General features: G+C 41.4%; 1 protein-coding gene across 13 annotated transcripts in view; it reads left to right on the top strand.

The window, feature by feature from the left end:
* Positions 1–23,794, top strand: part of RTTN (rotatin) — a 160,045-nt gene that overhangs the window by 98,433 nt on the left and 37,818 nt on the right. For 9 of the 13 annotated variants that reach the window (XR_006278944.1, XM_043508170.1, XM_043508175.1 and 6 more), the window contains 7 exons: positions 5,067–5,259; positions 7,042–7,124; positions 16,229–16,340; positions 17,608–17,806; positions 19,120–19,210; positions 22,139–22,292; positions 22,670–22,807. Coding sequence is in view for 11 of the 13 variants with exons in the window: in XM_043508170.1 (XP_043364105.1) it covers positions 5,067–5,259; positions 7,042–7,124; positions 16,229–16,340; positions 17,608–17,806; positions 19,120–19,210; positions 22,139–22,292; positions 22,670–22,807 (970 nt within the window). In the remaining 2 variants the exon portion in view is untranslated. Of the gene's footprint in view, positions 1–5,066; positions 5,260–7,041; positions 7,125–16,228; positions 16,341–17,607; positions 17,807–19,119; positions 19,211–21,115; positions 21,385–22,138; positions 22,808–23,794 lie in introns of those variants that run through there. The other 4 variants (XR_006278945.1, XM_043508178.1, XM_043508177.1 and 1 more) reach the window with 4 other exon arrangements.

The raw sequence follows: 23,794 nt of genomic DNA, 5'->3' as shown, positions 1-23,794 counted from the left end.
TTTTGGAGACCCTGGTCATAGACCATTACATGCGGGGACTGCCGCCAGATCGCCGCAAATGGGTAGGCCAGAACGATCCATCCACGTATGACGAGATGATCACACTGGTAGAAAGATGGATGAGAGCCAGGGAACTGACCCGACTACCCAAGGAAGGCCCCTTTCGAAGCAAGCACCCGACCCCAACCCTGGAAGGTTGGGCAGCCAAACCCCCGGGGAGTCCTAGGTGGAAGGGGAGGGCTGAAAACCAGCAGGGACCCCAGAAGGAAGGAATTGGCCTGAGTTGGGGGAGCCCCAGGACTAAACTCCCTAACCCCCGGGATAGGAGAGTGATTAAAAGCAATTATAGATGTTATGCATGTGGGGAGTGGGGACACATAGCAGCACAGTGTCCAGCACCGAGGAGCCTATGCAATGTAACTTGGGGGATTGGGAGGTCCCATGCTCCCTTATCCACCTCATCGGGGTCGCATTAGCCCCGCATAATTACACCAGGCCAGTGAGGATAAATGGAGCAGAGACTACCGCGCTTGTGGACTCTGGGAGTGCTATCACCCTCATATCGGGTAAGCTGGTAAAAATAGTCAGCTGCTACAAGCCAAACGCGTAGCAGTGACATGCATGCATGGGGCTGTGAGCCATTTCCCCACCATCCCAGTGGAGACAGAGGTTCAGGGAACCTCATTGAGGCAACCGTGGGTGTAGTTCCTAAACTCCCATATCCTGTAGTCATTGGGAGGGACTATCCAAGGTTTAATAATTTACTCCCCCCGGAGAGGCTGGAGGGAGGACAGGGTATCCCAATCTCAGGATCTGTTCTCAGCCCCCCAAAAGACCCAGAAGACAAAAAAAGAGAGGAAGGCCGCGAAGGCCTTGGGAACCCGGATTCTGACCCAGGGCCAGAAGACCTCCCTAGTAGGCAGATGGACGCGAGCAGCCAACAGAGAAACTTCCACCACAGAAGGTGAACCAGAAGCTGCCCCGGGAGCTTGGGCAGGTTAGTCCCGGGAGAGAGACTTTTGGGCGGGACCAGGCAGAGGACCCCAGATATAACGCCAGGAAAGAGGTGGCCGAGATCGATGGGATACCCGTGGATGGGAAGGTACGGGGTCCCGAACCTTTATAGTGAAGAAAGATCTCCTGTACCGCGTGGTGCAAATGCAGGAGCAAGAGATGCAACAACTTCTGGTGCCACGAAAACATCAAAAAGCCATATCGAGTCTCGCCCACAGTCACCTGTTTGGAGGACACCTAGGGGTAGAGAAAACCCAGACATGAATCCTGCGGAGGTTCTTCTGGCCAGGAGTACATGAAGATGTCCGGCGATACTGTACCTCTTGGCCGGAGTGTCAGTTACATAGCCCTCGCCCGCACTTGCGGGCTCCTTTGGTACCTCTTCCAATTATAGAGGTTCTTTTCGAACGGATAGCCATGGATCTGGTAGGGTCCCTAGAGAAGACAGCTCGAGGCCCCCAGCATGTGCTGATTGTACTGGACTATGCAACCCGGTACCCGGAAGCTGTTTCCCTGTGCAACACAGCTTCCAAGACAATAGCTTAGGAGCGATCTTTGCCCGGGTTGGGCTACCCAAGGAGATAATGACTGATCAAGGGACACCTTTCATGTCCAAGTTGATGAAAGATCTGTTCATTGCTCCATACAATGCTCCGTACAAGCCCTACGGACCTCTGTATACCACCTGCAAACAGATGGCCTTGTGGAAAGGTTCAGTAGGACCCTCAAGGCCATGATCAGGAAAGTGGTGAGCCGGGATGGGAAAAATTGGGTTACCCTTTTGCCTTACCTCATGTTCGCCATCTGGGAGGTTCCACAAGCTTCCACGGGTTTCTCTCCATTCGAACTACTATATGGGCTCCACCCTTGGGGCATATTGGATATAGCCAGAGAAGCCTGGGAGGAGGAGCTAAATCCCGGAAGGAACATAGTTGAGCATGTACTGCAGATGAGAGATCGGATAGCCTGAGTTACGCCCATTGTACAGGAACACTTGGAGAGAGCACAGGAGACCCAACGAACCCATTATAACCACCAAGCGAAGCTTCGACGGTTCCAACCAGGGGATCGGGTGATGGTACTGGTGCCCACAGCAGAAAGTAAACTGTTGGCCCAGTGGCAGGGACCCTACGAAATAATCAAAGCCGTGGGAGAGGTGAACTATAAGGTGCAACAGCCAGGCCATCGGAAATCGGAGCAAATTTACCACATCAATCTTCTAAAACCTTGGCACGATCGAGAGGCATGCTTAGTCATGCAGGAGACTCTTCCCCAGGAGGATAACTTACGCGAGCAAGTGAGGATATCATCCGACTTGACGCCGATCCAAAAGATCAAGGCAGCCGACACGATTAATCGCAACAGAGATGTGTTCTCTACAAAAGCAGGGCGGACGACTGAGACCTATCACCATATCCGCACGATTCCCGGAGCAAGGTAACATTGAGACCTACCAAATTCCAGCAGCCAAAAGAGAGGAAATCAAGGCCAAAGTAAAGAAAATGTTAGAATTGGGGTTATTGAAGAATCTTACAGTAAGCGGTCCAGTCCAATTGTTCTAGTGCCTAAACCTGACGGTACCTGAGATTCTGTAATGACTTTCGCCAACTGAATGAAATATCCCAGTTTGATGCATACCCCATACCACACATCGACGCACTGGTTGACCGACTGGGTAGTGCAGGATTCTTGACTACACTGGATCTGACAAAAGGGTACTGGCAGATTCCTCTGACCAAAGAAGCTAAAGACAGCATTCTCCACCCCGGATGGGCTATTCCAGTACACCGTCCTCCCTTTTGGGCTACATGGGGCCCCAGCCACATTCCAGTGCCTCATGGATAAGCTGCTGCGCCCCCATACTAGTTATGCAGCTGCATATCTAGATGATGTCATCATCCATACGCCAGACTGGGGAACCCACTTGGAGAAAGTTGAGGCAGTACTGCGCTCCTTAAGGTGGGCTGGCTTCACTGCTAATCCCGCTAAATGCGCCATAGGGCTAGCAGAGGCTAGGTACCTGGGATATATTGTGGGAAGGGGCATAGTGAAGTCCCAAACGAATAGGCTAGAGGCAATTCAAAACTGGCCCCGGCCGACCCAAAAGAAGCAGGTCCGTGCATTCCTAGGCATGGTAGGCTACTACCGACGGTTTATTCCCCACTTCGCCACTAGGGCAAGTCCCCTAACAGACCTGGTGAAGGCCCAAGGTCCATACATGGTAAAGTGGACCGACGCAGCAGAGGGGGCATTTACAGACCCTCGGACGGCCCTCTGTAATGACCCTGTACTCATAGCCCCGGACTTTAACAGGGAATTTATTTTACAAACAGACGCTTCCGAGGTGGGGTTGGAAGCAGTTCTGTCACAAATGGTGGGGGAAGAGGAACACCCGATCCTCTACCTAAGCAGAAAGCTCCCAAGAGAACAGAAATACGCAGTAGTCGAGAGAGAATGCCTTGCTGTCAAATAGGCTATGAAGACACTGTGTTATTACCTGTTAGGCCGGCGATTTACTCTTGTGATGGACCATGCACCCCTCCAGTGGATGCAGCGGAATAAGGAAAAGAATGCAAGAGTCACCAGGTGGTTCTTATCCTTCCAACCATTCCAGTTCCACATATGGCACAGGGATGGATGCCACCATGGCAATGCTGACGGTCTGTCACGAGCATACTGTCTGGCGTCCCAAGTTGCCCAACTCTATGGTGTTGAGCAGAGGGGGGGATATGTGATGGGGCAAGGCCAGATGGCTATGGAAGAGTAGTGGGAGATAGATAGATTAGCTCCAGGCTAAACAAATCCCTGGTACCAGGATAAGTGAAATGGCAGCTGCTCCAGGTCAATTAAGACACGTAGGGCCAATTAAGAACTTTCCAGAAGGCAGGGAGAAGGCTAGGTTGATTGGGACACCTGAAGCCAATCGGGGGCTGGCTGAAACTAGTTAAAAGCCTCCCAGTCAGTCAGGTGGGTGTGCATGTCAGGAGCTGTGAGAAGAAATTGCGCGGTTGGAGAGGCTGAGTAGTACACACCATATCAGGCACACGGAAGGAGGCCCTGAGGTAAGGGTGAAGTGGAGCTTGAGGAAGTGAGGGCTGCTGTGGGGGAATAGCCCAGGGAATTGTACATGTCATGTTTCTAAAAGGTCAGCTACCATAGCTGATAGTATTAAGGTCCCTGGGCTGGAGCCTGGAGTAGAGGGTGGGCCTGGGCTCCCCCCCTCCACCTTTGCCCCTGATTAATCACTGAGACTGGGAGACAACAGAGACTGTGCAAGGAAGGATAACTTCTCCTCACCTCCCTCGCTGGCTTATGATGAAAATGGCTCAGTAGACTGTGACCCCTGTCTCTAGAGAAAGAAGGGTTACGTGGAGGGTCACAGTGAGCCTCTGAGGCTAGCGAAATCCACCAGGAAACGCGGGACCCACAGAGGCAAGGACAGAGCTTTGTCACAGTGCATTGTAGCGTATGCCCTCTCAGTGCATGGTTTAGCAGCAGCATCTATTGGCTTCTGAGCCAAGATTTCTAAGATTCCTTAAGTTATTTATAGCAACTGTAGCTTTGCTCAAAGCTGCACCTTTTTCGTCTTTGAAATGAACTGTCAGTCGCTATTCATGAATAGAATTAAATGAGAAATTATTACAACTTTCTAGAGGCTTATTGTAAAGCTATTTTGATGATCTATACAGGATCAAGCACAGATTGAGATTCATATTTATATTATAATTAGCCACCAGAAGTCTAGATTTTTAACTGTTAAGTTATTTTGAAACAACCAGTCTTTTTATTAACTACTTGTGATTTACAAAAAAGTCCTAAAACTGCATTCGTTTGTGATGAATACTTACAAACCCATACAATGTGTGACTGAACATGTTGCCATGATACAGAACATATTTGTTTGTTTTAGTTAAATATGATTTATATGGTGAGACTTTTCTTCAGATAGACTGTATAGAAAAGTTTTGGGCTTTGTTTCCCCCACGGGGGAGTATGTTTTGTAATGTAGATTCCTGTAAAGAAATACATTTTGATTACCCTTGTTTCCTCAGGGGCCTTGTGTACATGATGAAGAGTCTGGTCTGTCTCAGATAGGAAAACCTGCCCTTCAGGCTCTATTATATCATTGCCACTTCTATGAACATTTGAATCAGATGGTGAAGCGCTGTTACCTAGGTCGATACACATTTGATTTGAATTGTTTTGTGGGAGACAGCTGCCTGGCTGAGAAAAATGGCATAAATGGTAAGTGACATTATTTATAACTTCAGTGATATTTTTTTAAGCCAAATGCTCTTCTAGCTTGGAATTCACCTGTATGTGTTTTTACAGAACGTCGTTTTTATTCATTGCAACTGTCATTTTAAATTGAATGTATACTTAAAGTTGTGTGTGTTATAAAGTTAGAATTATTGGTCTCTTAAAGATGTAAGAATGAAAATTTCAGTTCATCTACTCCAGTATCCTAGAGACAATTTATGTATTTTGTGTATGTGTTCATAGAAGTTATAAATGGAAAATACCTGTTAGATCATCCAGTCCATCTTCCTGCAAAAGGTAAAGATGATGGGAAAATACTTTAACTTTTAAGAGGTGTGACTTTGCAGTACAATAGCAATGAGAAAGCTCAGAGAGGCATTGAATATGTGGCCGGTTCTTTAAAGCGAAGCGGCCTTTATAGCCTCTTGAGAAAACACAACTTGTGTGTCTTAAGGCACCTCCACAGGGACTCTTAACAGAGTGGTGCTATTCAGACTTACTCTGATATATTACATATCAAGGAATGTTGTGTGGCGAATATAGGATATTATTCAGCACCTATGGAAATAAATTTTCTTTGTCCTCAGTGGGTGAATGATTGAACTCATACTGATGCAAGACAGGAGAGGAGAATTAGCTATGACTCCATATATAGGTTGTCCAAAACCATATATAGGTTGTCCGAAACCAGGTTTGATATAGTATCTTTTTTTTACTACAGCATTGCACAGACTCAGAGAATGCATGGCTAGGATCTTAGCAGTGAAATGATTATACATCACCTTGAAATTACTACTCCTTGAGCTAATTTCCAGTGGGACAGCACCCTTAAATTAATGTATTTAGAACTGTTCTATACCACAGAAAGATGCTCTTCAATCAGAAACATAGTTCTGGAAAATCTTTGTCTAAAATCATTTTAAGGTTACTGTTGACTTACTACACTTCCTCACATTACATTTCTTTGTCATTTCTCACAATAGGTTCTTCTTGGCTTATCCTATCTAGATTTCCTTAACTATTCTATTAATTAATTCTATTAATTAATTAATTCTTAGTGTTTGATGTATTTTCTTTACTTACACTCTACAGTGACTTGAAAGAAGTTTACCCAAGGTGCAAAATATCTGTTTCTAAGGGAAGAAAAACCAAAACCTGTCTTGGACACTTACTGGATTTTACTGCTGCAATTTTTAGTATTTTTTATATGTAACCATACAGCCTCGTGCTTAACAAAGCTAAGCAGAATTGGGTTTGGTAATTATTTTCATGGGAGACCTCAAAGGAAAGCCTTCTGTAATACCATACAGTGTATTGTTGGTGACATAATATTTGGCATTTTTCATTCCCTGCTCACCTTTCCTCTCTCTTTTCTGGAGTCCTAACTGATGTTGGGGATTAGGAGAAGTGATGGAGGGAACTGAGGTGGTTGGAGCACCAGGCCCAGTTTTATAGCCCTGCCCTTAGATATTGGCATATGCCAAGGGAGGGGGTTAAGAGGGACTCATGTGCACTCCTGTGGCCACTGCTAATAAAAGTTCCATTGTCTGAGCTGCCTCCGGCTGGCACATCCCCTAAGTGGGAATAAGCAGATCTTCTCTCAAAGAACTCCGGTTACAAGTAAGTGACCTTCATTTGCTTAGTAACTTTATTTTCCTGGTTATTATACCCATCTTCCTTTCCATGCTTTCTCTATCTTTTCCCCCATAAAATAAAATCTTAAAACAGAATAGTTCAAAAGTTAGTTATTATTTCCTCTTTCTGCAGATTTTGATGACTCTGTTAATCTTTGGAGAGTTCCATCCAGTCAAAGCCAGCCTCAGAGTTCTCAGTCAACATCTGATACTATGGTAAATGCCGAAGTATTGCATGCATATTACATTTAATAATTTTTATATAATATTTTCAAGAAAACACAGTAATGTAAGGGCTAAAACTGTAAAAATTGCAAAACTAAGCTAAACCATCATCAAGCTTTACACTTGTTTAGTTTTAGTAAATTGAGTAAAACCTCTGCATTTAGTCACGTATGCAAGTTCAGAAATAATGGCTTAAATTACCCAGTTACATATGCAAGTAAACTTCAATTCCAGAGCCTCTAAATCTGATGAAGTTTTCTAAAAAATTATGTTGTAATTTGATCTATTGAGTAAATCCAAATGAAGTTGTTCCTAGCTACTCTTCACTTTCTCCAAACTAATGGTTATGCCTCAGCATAACATGTCACAAAATAATGACAATGTGTCAGAATATCATTGTATGCAGGTGCAAAATCACAACATATTTTGGGCCCCCAAAATGTTGTTAGAATATATGAAAATTCCACAAGCAGTGTTTGCAAGACACAGGACATTAGCAAATCTCTTTCTGGCTAGAAGAATGATAGCTGCAGTACAAGACTTCAAGCATATATTATTCCTCAAGATATTAAATGTGAAGCAAAAGAAATTGAAATGGATCCTCAGGGCTGAAAGAAGGGATTCATAGGATCTCTGAAAAGGAAAAAAAAAAAAGTACAATGTTCATATATAACCTGATGTAAGTTTTACATGTCTTATCTACTCAGGGTTTCCCAAATGATAGGTCATGACTCCCCAGAAGGCTTTGAGATGTTGCACAAACGTTTTAAGTTTAATAAAATGTAATTCAGTAAACTTAAAATGATTAAAAAAAAATACAACAGAAACCCTTTAATGGTATATACCTTGAGGTCACTGTATTGTTATAACCTGAGCACTTGAGGTGAAACTAGCTGTATGAGGAACTTGGATACCTTATTATCTAGAACTTCCAAGTAAGGCTGCATTTCAGACAGCCGACAAAAAATGTGCCCAAAAGTATTGGCAAGACCTCTCCAAAAAGATTCAGATCTGTTTTGAAAGCAGGGACGTTCGTGGTACCGATAATGGAATTAAAGAGGCACTTGGTCCACCTTGTAAAAAGACCTCAAACCTGAAAGTGAAAGATGGTACCATATTGACTGACAGGCAAAAATGATTTGACTGATGGACTGAGCATTACAAAGAACTCTATTCAAAGGATCTCTAATACTGCCTTAGCTGCCATTCCCCAGCTTCCAACGATGTAGGAGCTGGACAAACACCAACTTTTGAAGATGTAAAGAAGACTATTGAAGAGATTGTGCCTAGGAAAGCAGCGGGCAATGACCAGATACCTCCAGAGCTCCTAAGGGCAGGGGTGAGAAAGCTTACGAGTGACATCTATGCACTTCTGCATGCCTGTTGGGAAGAAAGCCATATACCCCAGGATCTGAAAGATGCAAAGATAATTACTCCTGTATAAAAATAAAGGGGACAGGGCAGGCTACAACAACTATCAAGGGAAATCTTTGCTTAGTGTGGTTGGCAAGGTCCTTGCAAAGGTCCTGTTGAAAAGACTCCAAATCCTTGCTGAGAGAGTCTACCCTGAAAGCAGTGCGAGTTCAGAGCTGGATGCTCCATTCCTGACACGTCCTTCACATTGCACTTGTTGCAAGAAAAAATCTGCGAACAGGCACCTCTCTATCTAGCATTCATTGACCAACAAAAGGCCTTTGACACAGTTAGCAGGAATGGCATCAATAAGATCCCTGTTGAAAACTGGCTATCTACAAAAGGTGCTCTCCCTATTCAAGGAGTTCCGCAAGGGAATGAAGGTAATCATCCAGTATGAAAATGAAACATCATCCAAGTTTAGTATTGATATTGGTATGAAGCTGCGTCTTAGCACCCACTGGCTTTGGTATCTTCTTTTCTGTTCTTCTTAAGTATGCCTTTGGAAATGATCAATCTGACATACTAATTGAATTGAGGATGTATGGCAGCTTATTTAACATCAGATGATTCCAGCATAGAAGGCGTGACAGTCAACTTACTATTTGGGATCATCTTTTTGCAGATGACGCTATATTCATCTGTAATTTACCCTATGAACTGCAGGTCAGGGTGAACAGGTTTTCGATGAATGCACCAAGTTTGGCATGGTGTAATCAGTATAAAAAAAAAAAACAGCTGGCATGTCACGAAGTACCACATTCCACCTAAAATCTATGTCAATCATGAGGCTCAGGACAACATGGATCACTTCAGCTATCTCAGCTTAATTCTTACCAGCTCACTTAACCTGGATATGGAACTTAATGCAAGAATCGGCAAAGCTTCGTTTGCCTTTGGCAAATTACCTCACCTATTTGGAACAACAGGTTGCTAACCCTGAACACAAAGGTGGCTGTTTATCAGGCTTGTGTTCTTAGTACTCTCCTTTACGATTGTGAAAGCTGGTTTATGTACTCCAAGCAGGAGCAAAGATTTGAGCAGTTTCCACTTTCACTGTCTTAGAAAAATCTTTGGAGTTACTTGGGACCAAATGGATCACCAAGAACGAGATCCTTGAGAGAACCAACCTACAATCTATGCAAACTATGCGGGACTTTCACTGGCTTTGCTGGTTGGGAGTACGTTTCTCAAGATCGTCTGCTGAAGGCTGTGCTCAATGGCCAATTTAAGAACTGCCCACAGCACAGAGGAAGACCAAAGCTCCTATACAGTGACAAGGTGAAGTAAGGCCTCAAGAAATTCAGCATTCTCACTGACAAGTGGGAAAATCATGGCCAGAATTGTTCAGTTTGGGGAAACCAGGTTAAGACTGGTGCAGCCTCTGCAGAGAGCCATCAGAGTGCCCATGCTGAGGCCCACAGGTTAGCCAGGAAGCAAAGTATGCTTCAACCTCCATCTGGTGAGTGGACCTGTAGCCACAGGGGAAGGTTTGTCGCTCGCACATCGGGCTCTTTTCCCATACCATTGCTAAGCACCGCAGACAGACCAACTTTGTCACGTTTCCTTTCATCTATCAAGACGTTGGACAACCATAACCAGATGTGTATCTTTAAATTTGACCTTTTATTTAATTAAAGGTACCAAGAGAAGATTACTCCAAGCCCAACAGATGTCACGCTTTCCCCATCACACCTGAGAAAGAGCCTAGATGTCTTAATTGGTGAGGAACTGCAGGAGCATTTATGTACAGTGCAGATTATGTCTAACTGACCCTAAGTAACTGAGAGTTGCCAGCTGATAAACAAAATACAATGATCTCCAGCAGGAACTGTTCTTTGATATTGTAATAGAAATTAAAAAAAAAAATCTAAATTCTTTTCCCGAGTGCTAATCTTTGTAAACTGAAGCTGCTTTTTGTGTCAACTGGTTGAACTTCAGTATTATTTATGGAGGCAACTACTGCCTCTTTTTAGTGAATCTTTAGATCTGTTGGGTTATTTTTTGACATACTGAAACATAATGGTGTTCTTTTTCTTTTAATGAATACTGATGGTTTTGAGTGCCACGTAATTCCTACTTTCATTAAGCTATCTTACACCAAAGACCTTGTTAAAATGGGTTACTAATGGTCTTAAACAAGAGTGTTATTAAATTATTGTAGTTATTTTTGGCTTCTCCTACCTTTGACCTACTTCTAATATAGAAATCATAAGTGCTTTCACTCCAGTTAATCAGAGAAATTGACTGTTGTTGAGAAAACTAATATAATACCTAGTTCTTGTATAGCAATTTTTCATCCATAGAGCTCAGAGTGCTTCACAAAGGAGATAAGTACAGTTGTACCTATTTTACAGATGGAAAAACTGAGGCACAGTGAGGTGAAATAATTTTCTCAAGGTCACACGGCAGGGCAGTAGCAGAGCTTGAAATAAAATTCAGGTCTCCAGTCCAGCCCTTTGACCTATCTATTTGTTCACACTGCTTCCTGTAGCAGGATCATGTATTGTAGGATCTCTCTGGATTGCTGATTATATATCATATCTGCATCTTTAGTTTTCTATCAGGTTATAGTATGTATAGTGGAAACATGTAATTTCTACTTCTCAGATGAAGTGTTTCCTTTTAGCAGATAGAGTGTGGTGAAAGTGCTCTTAAATAAGACATTTATTTTTAACATTCCCTCTAATTAATAGTATCACTGAACACAAGTGACAGTTGTATTACTTTTATTTGATTAGCTTTATATTATAGTATTAGGTGTCCAAAGACCTCAGTCAGTACTGGGGCCCCAACATGCTCAGTGTTGTACAAAGAGATAGGAAGTCACAGTCTCTGTTCAGGAGTGCTTATCATGTCAGCATGACCAGTTTGCAGTAACTTTTACAGAAGGTGGCGCAGTTTGAAGAAAGTAAAGCCATCTCCGAAATGTGGCCATAACTTTCAGTGGTGACCATCCTTCCCTAGGGATCCTTCTCATTATTTTATAAATGTGTGTTTATGCTCTGGATCCATGGCTATCAGAGTGTTGTACAGTGAGGTGATTTAAACGTTGGGATGGAGCTCTCACGAGAACTGATTATTCAAGGTCTGTTAGGGCAATGCCAATAGTTTGGGGGTGTGATAATACTAATGGTAAAGAAAAATCCCTTAATTGGTAAGTAATGGTAGATGAAGGACAAAAACTCAATTTTTTTTTTTTTTAACATTTATGCTTTCCATTTTATTAGCTAATTCGCAAATACCCCTTACTTACCTGTCTTTTCCAATTTTCAAAAGCTTTAGTTTTTATGGCATAAGAAAGTTAAATTCTGATGAGAGGACATAGGTAGTGGTAAAAATATCCTTTTACTGAATATGATGTCTTGTATTGTAAGTTTGTCACCATCAGGGGTAATTTGTGAAGATAAGATCTTTCCTTCCTAGGACAGCAGAACACTGTGAAAATGACATTGTTGTATTATTGTATGTGTCCTGTTTAGATAGCAGAAAAAATTTGTTTTTAAGCTTTATCCTGCTGTGATGTTGTGAAGCCATTACCATTACATTACCTTTGTAGGCTTCACTGGTGTAAGAAGCTAACCAGGTAAATTATTATGGATTTTTACTTACCTAAGACCTTGTTTTCCTTTTTTGGGCTGTAAGATTCAGGCAGCTTGACTACACAAAGTAGGGATAAGGAAGCTGTAAAGTATACATGTTTTATCTTTACTATATGCTGTGCTACTAATGGTTTCTTGAAGTTTTGGATGACCATAATTGAGATTCCTAGTCTAAGCTTATTCTGTATGTAGTAATGAACTCATAGGCTTTCTTTCAACACTTTGGCACACTTATGCCTTTTCTGGCTTATGTAACATTATTTACTAAAGCGTTTTCTGTGACTGTTGAAGAGTTTCTTTAAAAAGAAATGAATTCGTGGCTTTAGCCAATCAGTAAAAAGATTTTCAGAGTTAAGGTGCGGTGCTGAATCAGTGCAGATCTGGCCATAATTGGTCATCTCTTCACTTTGCTGACCACTGTGACTGCTGCTTTGTATTTGATTAACAAAAAAAAATCCCACTCCCAATCTTCTGATTTTTTTTTTTTTAAGTAGGTTGTGTTTATTTTATTTCTGGATTCTGATCTTTACTGAATTACAAGACAGTTGTGCTACACCTCTCTTTCTGAATGTACCAAGGCACTTCAGACCTGTCTATGGGCCTGCAGGGATTGGACAAACCTCCTTGTATCAGATTAGCTGCTTCTGGTGATGCAGTGGTGATTCAACACTCCTGTGTTTATCCATTAGCTTCATAACTTTTGAAGGTGATTTGAGGAAGTTGCAAGCAAGACTTTCACATTATCCATTTCTCTTAGGGGACCTTCTTTCTTTTACTTTCTTTCTTCCTCCCCATGTCCCTCCCAACAAAGCTGAGCAAGTCAAAGACGAAACCCAAAGTGAACCCCATCTGAGAAGAGACCCTCTCAGACCTCCCCAAATCAGCAAACACTTGCTCAGAAACTATTTCACAGAGATGTCAATCCCCTTGAGTACTTGGGATTCAGCAAACTGGTCTCTGCTCGTTCAAGGATTTTTCTTCATGAGTAAACCCAAAGTTACCCCTGAACAACCTGGTCTGGTCCACCTCTAAAGGGATAAACAAAAGACTTCTGTCCCTGATTCTTAAGTGGTGAGTTAAGACCACTTGACGAGGAATCTGACATCCATTTTGACTCTCCATCTATGCAAAAGGAAGATCTGAGTTCTGTTAGGATGATCCCCTGCACTTCATCTCCAGTTATATATATTGGAGAATGAGGAGCATCATGTGTGATGTGAATAAGCTCAGGACACCTCCACTAGCATGGGTTATGACCTAAAAGGAGAGAACAGAGCAAAAAAAGTAGGTCCTCTGGGGTGACTACCATATGCTCAAAAGGTAAAAGGAAATCAAAAGGACAAAAAAAAAAAGTGGATAAAGCCCAAAAACTTTCCTTCTTTGGAGGAGATGCTAGAGGTTGTGGAAATAGGTGAGATTCAGGAAAGTTCCACATTGGATCACAGTAACAATGAACCTGAGAAGCATAAGGAAAATTTTCCATTCACTTCATTTCTTTTTCAAGGAGGAAGGGGAAACTCCTAACAAAGATAAAAGGTTCTGTCAGCAAGCTTTTAAATTCTGTATAGGATTATAGAAACTTTTCCCTTCATTCTCCTCAAAGCCAGCGTAGCAAGTGTACTCCCCACAAAGAACATATTTCCTGCAGACAAAAAGATAGAAGCCGCTCTTAGAAGCTTGTTCAGAATCCCTGATAGCTTTATTTGCTGCCACATGTTTCACTAGAACCACAATATCCCAGTACAACAAGCTAAAAAGACCCAATCATCATAATAAATTCAACTTGTATTATGGAAAATATTTGTAGTTACTGCATTTGTGATTCCATGAAACTAGTAGCAAGAGTTGTAGCTAGTTCAGTAGCTAGATGTCACATGTGGTTTTAGCAGATATCTATTTTAAAGTTTATTGTTGGTGCCTCAGAACTGTCTGATGGACTCGTGTTTGAGAAAGATTGATAAGGTGGTATCTGAGAACATGGACAGGCTAAGGCTTCTCACTCCAGCAAAGTCCTAGGCTTATTACAAACCCTGAGGCAAGGGCAGAGGTTCCTTTTTAGACAGATCCAAAGCCCATTGAAATCAGTGGGGTACCTTTCCGCTGATTTTGTTGGGCTTTGGATGAAGCCTTTTGTTCTTATCTACAGAAAGAGAAAATGGAATCCTCTTCTTCCAGGGGTAAAACCTGGACATGGAACACCCAGAGGAAACCCAGATCATTTAACAAGTCCAACCCATCCTTCCAGTCCAAACAGTCACTGTGATTGTAACCAAATGTCTCCATCCAGAAATAGGTCTGGGGCAGGATATCCCACTGCTCAGATGCCTGGTTCCAGTTGACTTCAGATTGGTGGGCATTGGAGAATGTAGCATGGATACTTGCTCTACATTGCTTATTCAAGAAACATCAAACCATCTGTGAAGAATATGGGAGCTATCTGTATTTTTTTATGAACATTGTGGGAATCCCTGTTTGTTTGATATTCAGTGGGTGACAGATATAAGGAAGCCTTATGGTTAACTCAGTGCTATGGAGCTCTGTAGGATGTAGTTAACCCCAATCCCTGGTATTCGACACACAGTACAGGTGCTAGTTTCTTTGTAAATTGACCCATGCCATGTTCTCATCAGCAGGCAGGCTGGTGGCCCTGAAGGGAGTGGAAAAAACTTCAGGCAGAAGCTTCTAAACAAAGGGACTTGGTAAAAGCTAAAAGATATCCTGGGACCTGAGCAACACACACTGAGGGGGGTGGGAAAAGAGGTAAGACTGTTTGAGAGGCAGCATTTGTAGGAGACAACTTGTCTCTCCCAGTCACAATGCTTTGGGAGGTGCCTGGGTTAAGCAGAACACATTTAAACTGGAAAAGAAAGGCTAAGTTTTTAGTAAGACAACACATACAGGCTTTTGATAATTTTGACCCTTCTCTCTGCTTGAAATGTTCCTATGACTAAATAAATCATACTGTTTTGAATAAGCTATTTTCTGACCCTCCTTGTACCAGCTGGTCACAGTTTCTGGAGGGGATTCCATACCAGGAGCCAAACTGAGCTGGACCTAGGGCTGTAGGTAAATATATTTGGTAAGCGGCGTGCTGTAATGTAGTGATCCAGTCTGAAAATTGTGTGAACAATAGCGTTCCACACTGAGAGAAGTAGAAGTGAGGCCTGTCACTTGAAATAGGTGTCCACAGAGAGAAACAATGACAACACTGGTAATCATATTGTGGCCAGACAGCATGAGAAGCGGAAATCTGAATGCTTCAGTGATTCAGATCCTTTTCCAAGGGGAATGAAAAAAGCATGACTTTCAGAAGAAAAACAGAATGGGATTGGGAGGCTTCCAATATATTGAACATCTACCAGTCAAGAAAACTGAAATGCGTCAGCAGGTCTGTAGTCCTTCATTAGGGTTTGCAGTGACAGGACATTTTACAATGAAGTGTTTAAAGAGAAGACTTAGGTCCTGAACCTAGAAAGACTTTCACAGGCACTCACGCTTAAGAACATGCGTAGCCCCATTTTCAGTTCAGTGGGGCTGCTCATGTGCTTGAAGTTAAGCACCTACATAATACTTTCCAGAATCAGAGCTTACTGTTTTCAAAAAACTGTCCATTGAATGCACATGTATTAATATAAACAGTTAGTGTAATGTTCACAACCAACTATTGTGTGTCCACAGCAATTGCTAAGGGAAGAGCTATTTGCTTACTGCTACTCTGGTTATCTGAATATTTAACTATATTCATTAGAGATGAAATCAAAAGGTGTGACAAAAAATAAGTTCTGTTGTGGCTGGTTTTATTCCATTTTGAATAGTTGAAAACAATAGTGGAAAAGGCTGAGGTGCACTAGTGATCTGTCATGACCACTGGGCAGGTGTCACTGTGGAGCTTCAGATGAGGCCAGGTTTTTTTAAATGTATTTCCAGGAACCTATTTTTTAACACTGAATATTAAAACACACACACACTACCCCATCCCCTCCCAAACACTTTGTTCTGAAAAATTAGCTATCTTTGGACAATAAACACCATAATATTAACAAAGAGTGAATTGATTGCTTTGCTTTTATGACTTCCTAGATCTTTTCTGCGTCGCCGTCATTGGGGAGTGTTGATGAGCTGCAGGCCCCTACCCCACTAGCATCGGATTGTTTTGTCCCTGAAATACCAGTTGACCGACTTATGGCTCAAGGTAAACCTGATTTGAGTTTAATTTTTAAATGTATCCATGGACACAAGCATTTTTTGGTTGGTTTGGGGTGAGGGGAGATTAGAAATATTACATGAGGTTTTCGGTGGAATTGAAAGTAAAATCCATTATCCTTGTGGGAAGGGAGAGAATTACACATGAACATTAAATACAACAGCTACTTCTTAAAGTTATAGCTAATTTTAAAAAGTATCTTTTTGGAAGTTGGCTGGTTTGGCGATCTGACCTTCATTTGACCCAGTAGTCTAGAAATAAAAGGTTCTATGTACTAACAAGTTGGTAATAACCAAAAGTTGCATGTGGTGGCTTTTTTGTAGCCTTTCTGAAACAAATTCATGGTCCGTCAGTTTCTAATGGTCAGATGTCCGCATTGCAAAAACAATCACCACAGTTGGCACTAATTGGTGTTCTTACTGGTGATCTCAGCAGTGGAGCCACGTTACATGGGCACAAAGTCTGAGCTTTCCTGGCATAGCTATGTAAGGAAGCCTGCATTAATCTTTTTAGAGATACATGTGTTTGATGGACATCAGTTTTTGTTGCTGTCAATCTGTCAGCTTTCCAAAATACTAAGCTTTCAGTTGAGAAATAAATGTCTCACATAAAGATCTTCTGTTTTGAATTTCATTGTCCCATTCTTTCTCCATCTCTCCTAATCTGTCATGAATCTTAAAAAAAAAAAAAAACCCAAAACAAACAAACAAAAAAATCAACAACAACAACTTCGGCCCTCTCTAGAAGAGTGATTATTTCAAAACTGTTTTTAAAGTAATTATCTGTTAAAATGAAAAACTATGCTTTTAACATTTTCAGGCACATTAGCATTATGAATATGCTTCTCTGGATTCCTCAGTCATAGAATCTGGGCATTGTCTTACTTAATTTATATAAATTGTGATAATGTATTTTATTATCACAAATGATTAAATAAAAACAACAGTTAAGGAAAACACTACATACAAATACTTCATTTATTATTTTAAATTTTTCCTGCTTGTCTTTTTTCTGATTATTTATTCAGGTCTCTTGTGCCACAGTTTGCCAAGCAGCATTCCATATTTGACTTCTTATAGTTCGAGGTGAAACTTCATATGTTTTTTGATCCAAGAAGCCCTTGTTTTACTGTTTTAAAAATCTATAGGGAAGTTGGATACACTGGGTAGCAAATAAAATGTATAGTTCTTTGTATTATGCAATTGCTCTGTTTTATCTTTGGATGAGTGTTTTTGTTTTGGTCGCTGTGTTCTAGGTCAGAGTGACACAACCACAACAGCATCTCCAAGTCCACATGATTCTCCCCAGACTGCTGTTCTGTCTAATCAGTGTGCTCTAGTCACACCTCCTCTCCTGTCAGCTGTATGCAGCCTGCTGGACAACTTGCTGGTGGTTGTTCCAAAGGACACTGGAATTGCTCTTCGACAAGCACACTTACTAACACCGCTCAGTAGGTAAGAGATCAATAACTGCTGAGCTACAAACAGGTGCAGCAGTAGAGGAGAACTAGAATAGGATCGGTAATATCCATGTTTCTAACCAGGACTTTGTGACAGTTATTGATTGGCTCTCGGGTACTCTGAAATGTTCACAAATGCTTTTTAAACGCTAGCAGACGCATGTGTTCATTTTATGCTTTCGGAAAAGGTACCCACTTCCAGACAGATGATTCTCATTATTTTCAGTGAGTCTTTCTGGTACAGGTTTACATCAGTGTATGCATATCCTCTTTCCTTCTGGTAATGATTAACCTTTGTTCAGATGGGTATTTATTTATTCTCCATTTTTGAATATGCGATCATCAGATATTGAGAGTTGTAAGTGATTATATTTCATTGTGATATTTTTAATTGCACAAAGTGTATGCTTGTGTATATTGGAAAGTTTGGTTTGGAGGGAAAAGTAGAGTTTGACAGCATGGGACTTGTCCTTTTCCGCTCTCCTACATCTCCAAGAGATGTTTGGCAGCTGAGAGAGGGCTTAGGTTTGAGATGCTCACTTTTTGTTTTTTGTTGTTTTTTTTTTAAGAACTCAAAGTAATTAAATGCAAAAACTGTTAATACTGAACAACGTTAAAGTGATACTTAAAGTTAAAGTTAATATATATTTTTAGAACAAATGTACTTATAGTATGTTACAAAAAAGGTTTAATTTTTCAAACTGTAGTGGTTGGTCCACTTGTGACATATGAAGCACTTGCAGGTAGGCTGGTCTTCAGAGCTACTTTTGATCACATGAAGGAAGTATCTGACAGTGGTTTTTAAACAGTGACGCTTCCAGCTAGTTGTATCTTAGTGCAGGTCACTCTTTAGACTTTCAAAGACTTTTATTAGGGGCTTGTTTACACATTACATATTAATGTAATAAAAGCAATAAAAACCCTGCTAGTGTGGATGCAGTTACGCCAATATAAAGGTGTTTATAGCTGTGTAGCTTATTCCTGTGCAGGAAGGGGAATAAGCTATAGTAGAATTAAGCACCTCCCTACTGATATAACAACATCCACACTAGTGGTTGTACTAGTAAAACTATTTTGCTTTTAAAAAAAACACAAATACCTTTTATACCAGTATAACTGCATCTGCACTAGGGTTTGAAGTAATATAACTTTTTGGGGATAATTGTCACATCCCTGTAATGTATTTTACTCTAAGTTAATGATATGTACAGTTATCTTAATAGCATATTAATATAGTTTCTTTTGTTTTGCATGAAAGTTGAAACATATGTTACTCCAACAAACTATTTATCCTATATTTTCCATTAGTCTTGTAAATGCTAGGTTGGTTGAAAGATGTATGTTGGAATTGAAAGCTCCTCTGCCTCATCCATGTCACGTTGAACATACAAAAGTTCAGGTTAGTTGTATGTGATTATGAAATGCACTGTATGAATTTAAAAATCCTGAATCCTAAACTTATACAACTATATCAGTTTGTTTACATTGTATATACGCAATATCTTAGAACAGCTGTATCAAAGCTATTATAAACTGTCATGTAAATTATATTAAATCATAACCTATCCAATCAAATTCTTATGTAAACTTGAGAGGAAAATATACTATGTTTACTGGGGACCTGCATGAAAGACCTCCTAAACTTATATTCCCCAGCTTAGGTTAAAAACTTCCCTAAGGCACAAATTCCTTTCCTTGTCCTTGGACGATATTGCTGCCACTACCAAGTGATTTAAACAAACATTCAGGGAGGAGCCATTTGGAGCCCTATCCCCCTCCCCCCCCAAAATATCCCCCCCAAGCTCCTTCACCCCCTTTCCTGAGGAGGCTTGAGAATGATATACCAAACAAATAGGTTAACAAGATGAGTACAGACCAGACCCTTGGGGTTTTAGGACACTAAAAACCAATCAGGTTCTTAAAAGAAGAACTTTATTATAAAGAAAAAGGTAAAAGAAGCACCTCTGTAAAATCCGGATGGAAGGTAATTCTACAGGGTAATAAGATTTTAAACACAGAGGATTCCCCTCTATGCTCAACTTTAAAGTTACAAAAACAGGAATAAACCTCCCTCTTGGCATAGGGAAAATTCACAAGCTAAAACAAAAGATAATCTTAACGCATTTCCTTGCTATTACTTACAATTTCTGTAATTTTAGATGCATCATTTCAGTAGGAGCAGGATTACCTGCTTGGTCTCTCTCTCTCTCTCTCTCTGTACCAAGAGAGAACACAAAAAGAGCACAAACAAAACCCACCCCCAGGCCAGATTTGAAAGTATCTTCTTTTCCCATTGGTCCTTCTGGTCAGATGCCAACCAGGTTATTTGAACTTCTTAACCCCTTACAGGTAAAGGAGGGATTTTTAATGCTACCCTTAGCTGCATGTTTATGACAATGTCAATTTCAGCTGATGCTGAAATCAGTGACAAAAAAATCAATGAGTAACTATAGGTGTATCTACAGGGCTCGGGTGTCACTGTCCCTGGAGCCATGCAGGGAGTCCTCTGCAGCCCTGCTGTCATGGGCGTGAGTGGGTCTGTGACAGGGTAGTTGTACAGGACTCCTTGTGCTGGTTTAGGGCTGGTGACAAATTAGAGCTGGGGGGAGAGTCTGCGGTCCTGATGGGGCAGAGCAGAGACCCCTGACAAGGACTGTGAGGTCACTCCCCATTGCTGAAGCTGCAATCCTGCTAACACAGACCTGCTTTCTCACTCACCAGCTGGGCATGCTGAGGGTCTCTGCTCTGCCCCACCAGGACTACAGATTTTCCCACACCTTGTGTCTGCAGGAATCAGGTTTCACCAGCCATTGTCACAGGAGTGAGGGGACAGGGCTATGACAGCAGAGCTGCAGAGGATTTCTGTATGGCTGCAGGGCTGATGACACCTGATCTCTGCAGACACAAGGTGCAGTGGATGCTGCAGTTGTCCTGGGCTTGCAGAGCAGAGACTCTGCACGTGGCTAGGACTTGGAGGAAAAAGACGAGCCGCTGGTGGCAGGGAAGGCTACCCCACTGCTGATCAGTTCCTGCATGGTTCCTGCATGCTACACTCCTGGCTGGTGAGTGTGTGAGTGGGGTCAGTGACACCCAATTCCTGCAGGCACACGGTGCAAGGAAGGTTGCAATTCTGGCCCAGTGGAACAAAGAAGCCCTTAGCTCAGCTGTGGGGGGCTCTAGGAACTAGTCAGCAGCAGGGTGGCCTCCCCTGCAGCAAGGGATGACGATGACTCCTTATAGCTCTGGCCAGGAGTCTCTGCTATGCCCAGACAGGACCCCAAGCCTTCTCCGCATCTTATGCCAGCAGGGATCCACTGTCACTAGCTCTATGGCTGTGCAGGGAGTCCTCCGCAGCTCCCTTGTCACGGCCCAGCTCACTCACTCAACCGCCAGGAGTGTGGGAGCCGTCCCTGGCAGGAACTGTTCGGCAGTGGAGTGTCCTCCTCCGCAGCCACAGGATAATCCTTCTTGTGGCTGGGGATCTCTGTTCTGCGGGTCCAGGACGACTGCAGCTTTCCTGGCATCTTGCTCCCTGGTGTCTGGGTCCCTGGGCCACAGAGAGAGCCCCCTGCTGTAAGCACTACCCTAACCCTAAATTCAACCCTGTCCCCTACAACTTTAAAAATAAAAATAGTAAAAATAAAAAAATCTTAAATAAAAATTGACAAAGTACAAAAAAAAAAATCAAATTCTGCCAACTATATATCTAGACATATAAGAGGCTAAGGGGGGGATACGATAGACGTCTATAAAATCATAAGTGGTATAGATAAAATAAATAAGGAAGTGTTATTTACTCTCTCATAATACAAGAACAAGGGGCCACCAAATGAAATTAATAGGTAGCAGGTTTAAAACAAACACAAGAAAGATTTTTTTTTTTTCACACAACGCACTGTCAACCTCTGGAACTCCTTGCCAGAGGGTGTTGTGAAAGCCAATACTATAACAGGGTTCAAAAGGGAGCTAGATAGATTCATGGAAGATAGGTCCATCAATGGCTATTAGCCAGGATGGGTAGGAATGGTCAGCCTGTTTGCCAGAAGCTGGGATTGGGTGATAGGGCATGGATCACTTTTATGATAACCTGTCAGTTTGTTCCCTTTGTGGCACTTGCTATTGGCCACTGTCAGAGGACAGGGTACTGGGCTTGATGGACCTTTTGGTCTGACCCAGTATGGCCGTTCTTCTTATGTTCTTAGATATATAGATAGACATAGATATCCAAAAAGGTGCATTATGTGGTTTTGCCTAAAGTAGGTCTTAATATACTGTAAAATCAGGTTGCAAGGATCCAGCTTTTGTGTCCTTTTTACTATTTTAACAGGTTTTATTCCTACTTCAGTATTTGTCTTCAGTGTCCAGGCTTCTACAGTCATGTTTATTGGTAGACACTCACCTTGTGATCCAGGATGAGCTAATGAAACCTCTCTTGGGAAATACCTTAATGATCCTCTCCGTTCGCTGTCTGGATGGCTTGGGTAATATGTAGATACTTCTCTTGTCTAGACATACAGATGCACGTCTTACTCAGAAAAATCAGTACCATCTTTCCTAACACTGTGTGTTAAACTATAGTTACATGTTTCATTTGCTATGTGCTAATATTTAGAAGTTTATATCGTCTAGCCATTTACTCTCTAGTCTTCAAGCATTATTACGAAATAAGGGGAGAAATTGAGTTAAAATTGGTTTGGGGCGGAATTATTTGCGTATGGGATGGGGTGTTGCATGTTGGTTTGTTTTGTTTTTTTTTCCATTACTTCTTATTTTAAAGATAAGTTTCTGTGGTCAGGCTTAGATATCCAGATTTCTCTCTGTGTGTTAACAGCTTGAACTTCCTATGTTCTGTTTGCAGATACTGAGTTAACATCTGCAGTTCACCAAACATGGACAGACTTGTTTAGCCTTCTGGCTATACTGTTAAGGAAAAGTGGCCAAATCGCTCTTCCATCTGTGACAGCAGCTCTTGGAAAACATTGGACTGCAATAATTGGTAATGCCTGTTCTTAGATGGATTTAGACCTTGCAGCTAATAATGAGGATGACCTCTTATTAGATGCTATCAAATATTTATAAAGGACATGTCCATAACAATAAACAAAATGTGTCAGCTTTTTACTGAGAAGATATGGAGTGTATTTTTACCTTTGTTTGTTTTTTATAGCTTTTTCTTATATAGTTCCGTAAAGTCATGTCTCAGCTATTACATAGCTTTCTACGTTTTTTTTGTATAGACTTTAACAGTTTCTGGTTCTAAACTTTGGGATAAAGTAAATCAGCTTTAATTAGAGGCTGAACTGAGCCACAGCATACTGTTTTTTGTTTTTGTTTTTTTTCTTACACTGATAGTTTATCTAAAATGTAAGAAAGCAAACAAAAACATACAAGCCTGAAAAATAGTTTTAAAGGTCACAACCTTTTCTTGCTGCATGAGTCAATATGTAGTTACTTGTTATAGTTTAATCTATTATATAATATTACACAAATAAATAATAATTTAATTATTATAATTAAGACTCTGATTAAGCAAGGTAATCTAGCATGTGCCTACAATTAATCACCTAAGTAGTCCCATTGAAATCTATACTTTTAGTTAGGCATGTGCTAAGTAACTTTTTGAGCCAGGGCCTAACTGCACTTCTGCCAACAGAGTCAGCTTCTAATGAAAAGCTTCTGATTGATGCTGTCTTCAGTATAATGCAAGCTCTGGTCTAAAATGAGGGGAAGGCTAAAAAATTCAAGTAAGTGACTCGTGTAGCAAGTGAAGGTTGACTAAACAGTTTCAGTGCTCATTTGTGGTTTTGTTCTTTTAATTTCAAGTGTAACATGGAATACTTAGTCATTCACACTTTCCATAAATTTAGAATACAAAAATATATTTTTGAACTTAGGAGCAAATACTTAGGGCTCATTGGATATCTCTTGCAAGCACTAGTGTGCTGTTCCCTGACCCAGGCATATGCCTTGGATTAGTCCGTTC

The sequence above is a fragment of the Dermochelys coriacea genome, chromosome 2 (genome assembly GCF_009764565.3).
Source record: "Dermochelys coriacea isolate rDerCor1 chromosome 2, rDerCor1.pri.v4, whole genome shotgun sequence".
Lineage (NCBI taxonomy): Eukaryota > Metazoa > Chordata > Testudines > Dermochelyidae > Dermochelys > Dermochelys coriacea.
This window is presented reverse-complemented; position numbering and strand designations above follow the sequence as displayed.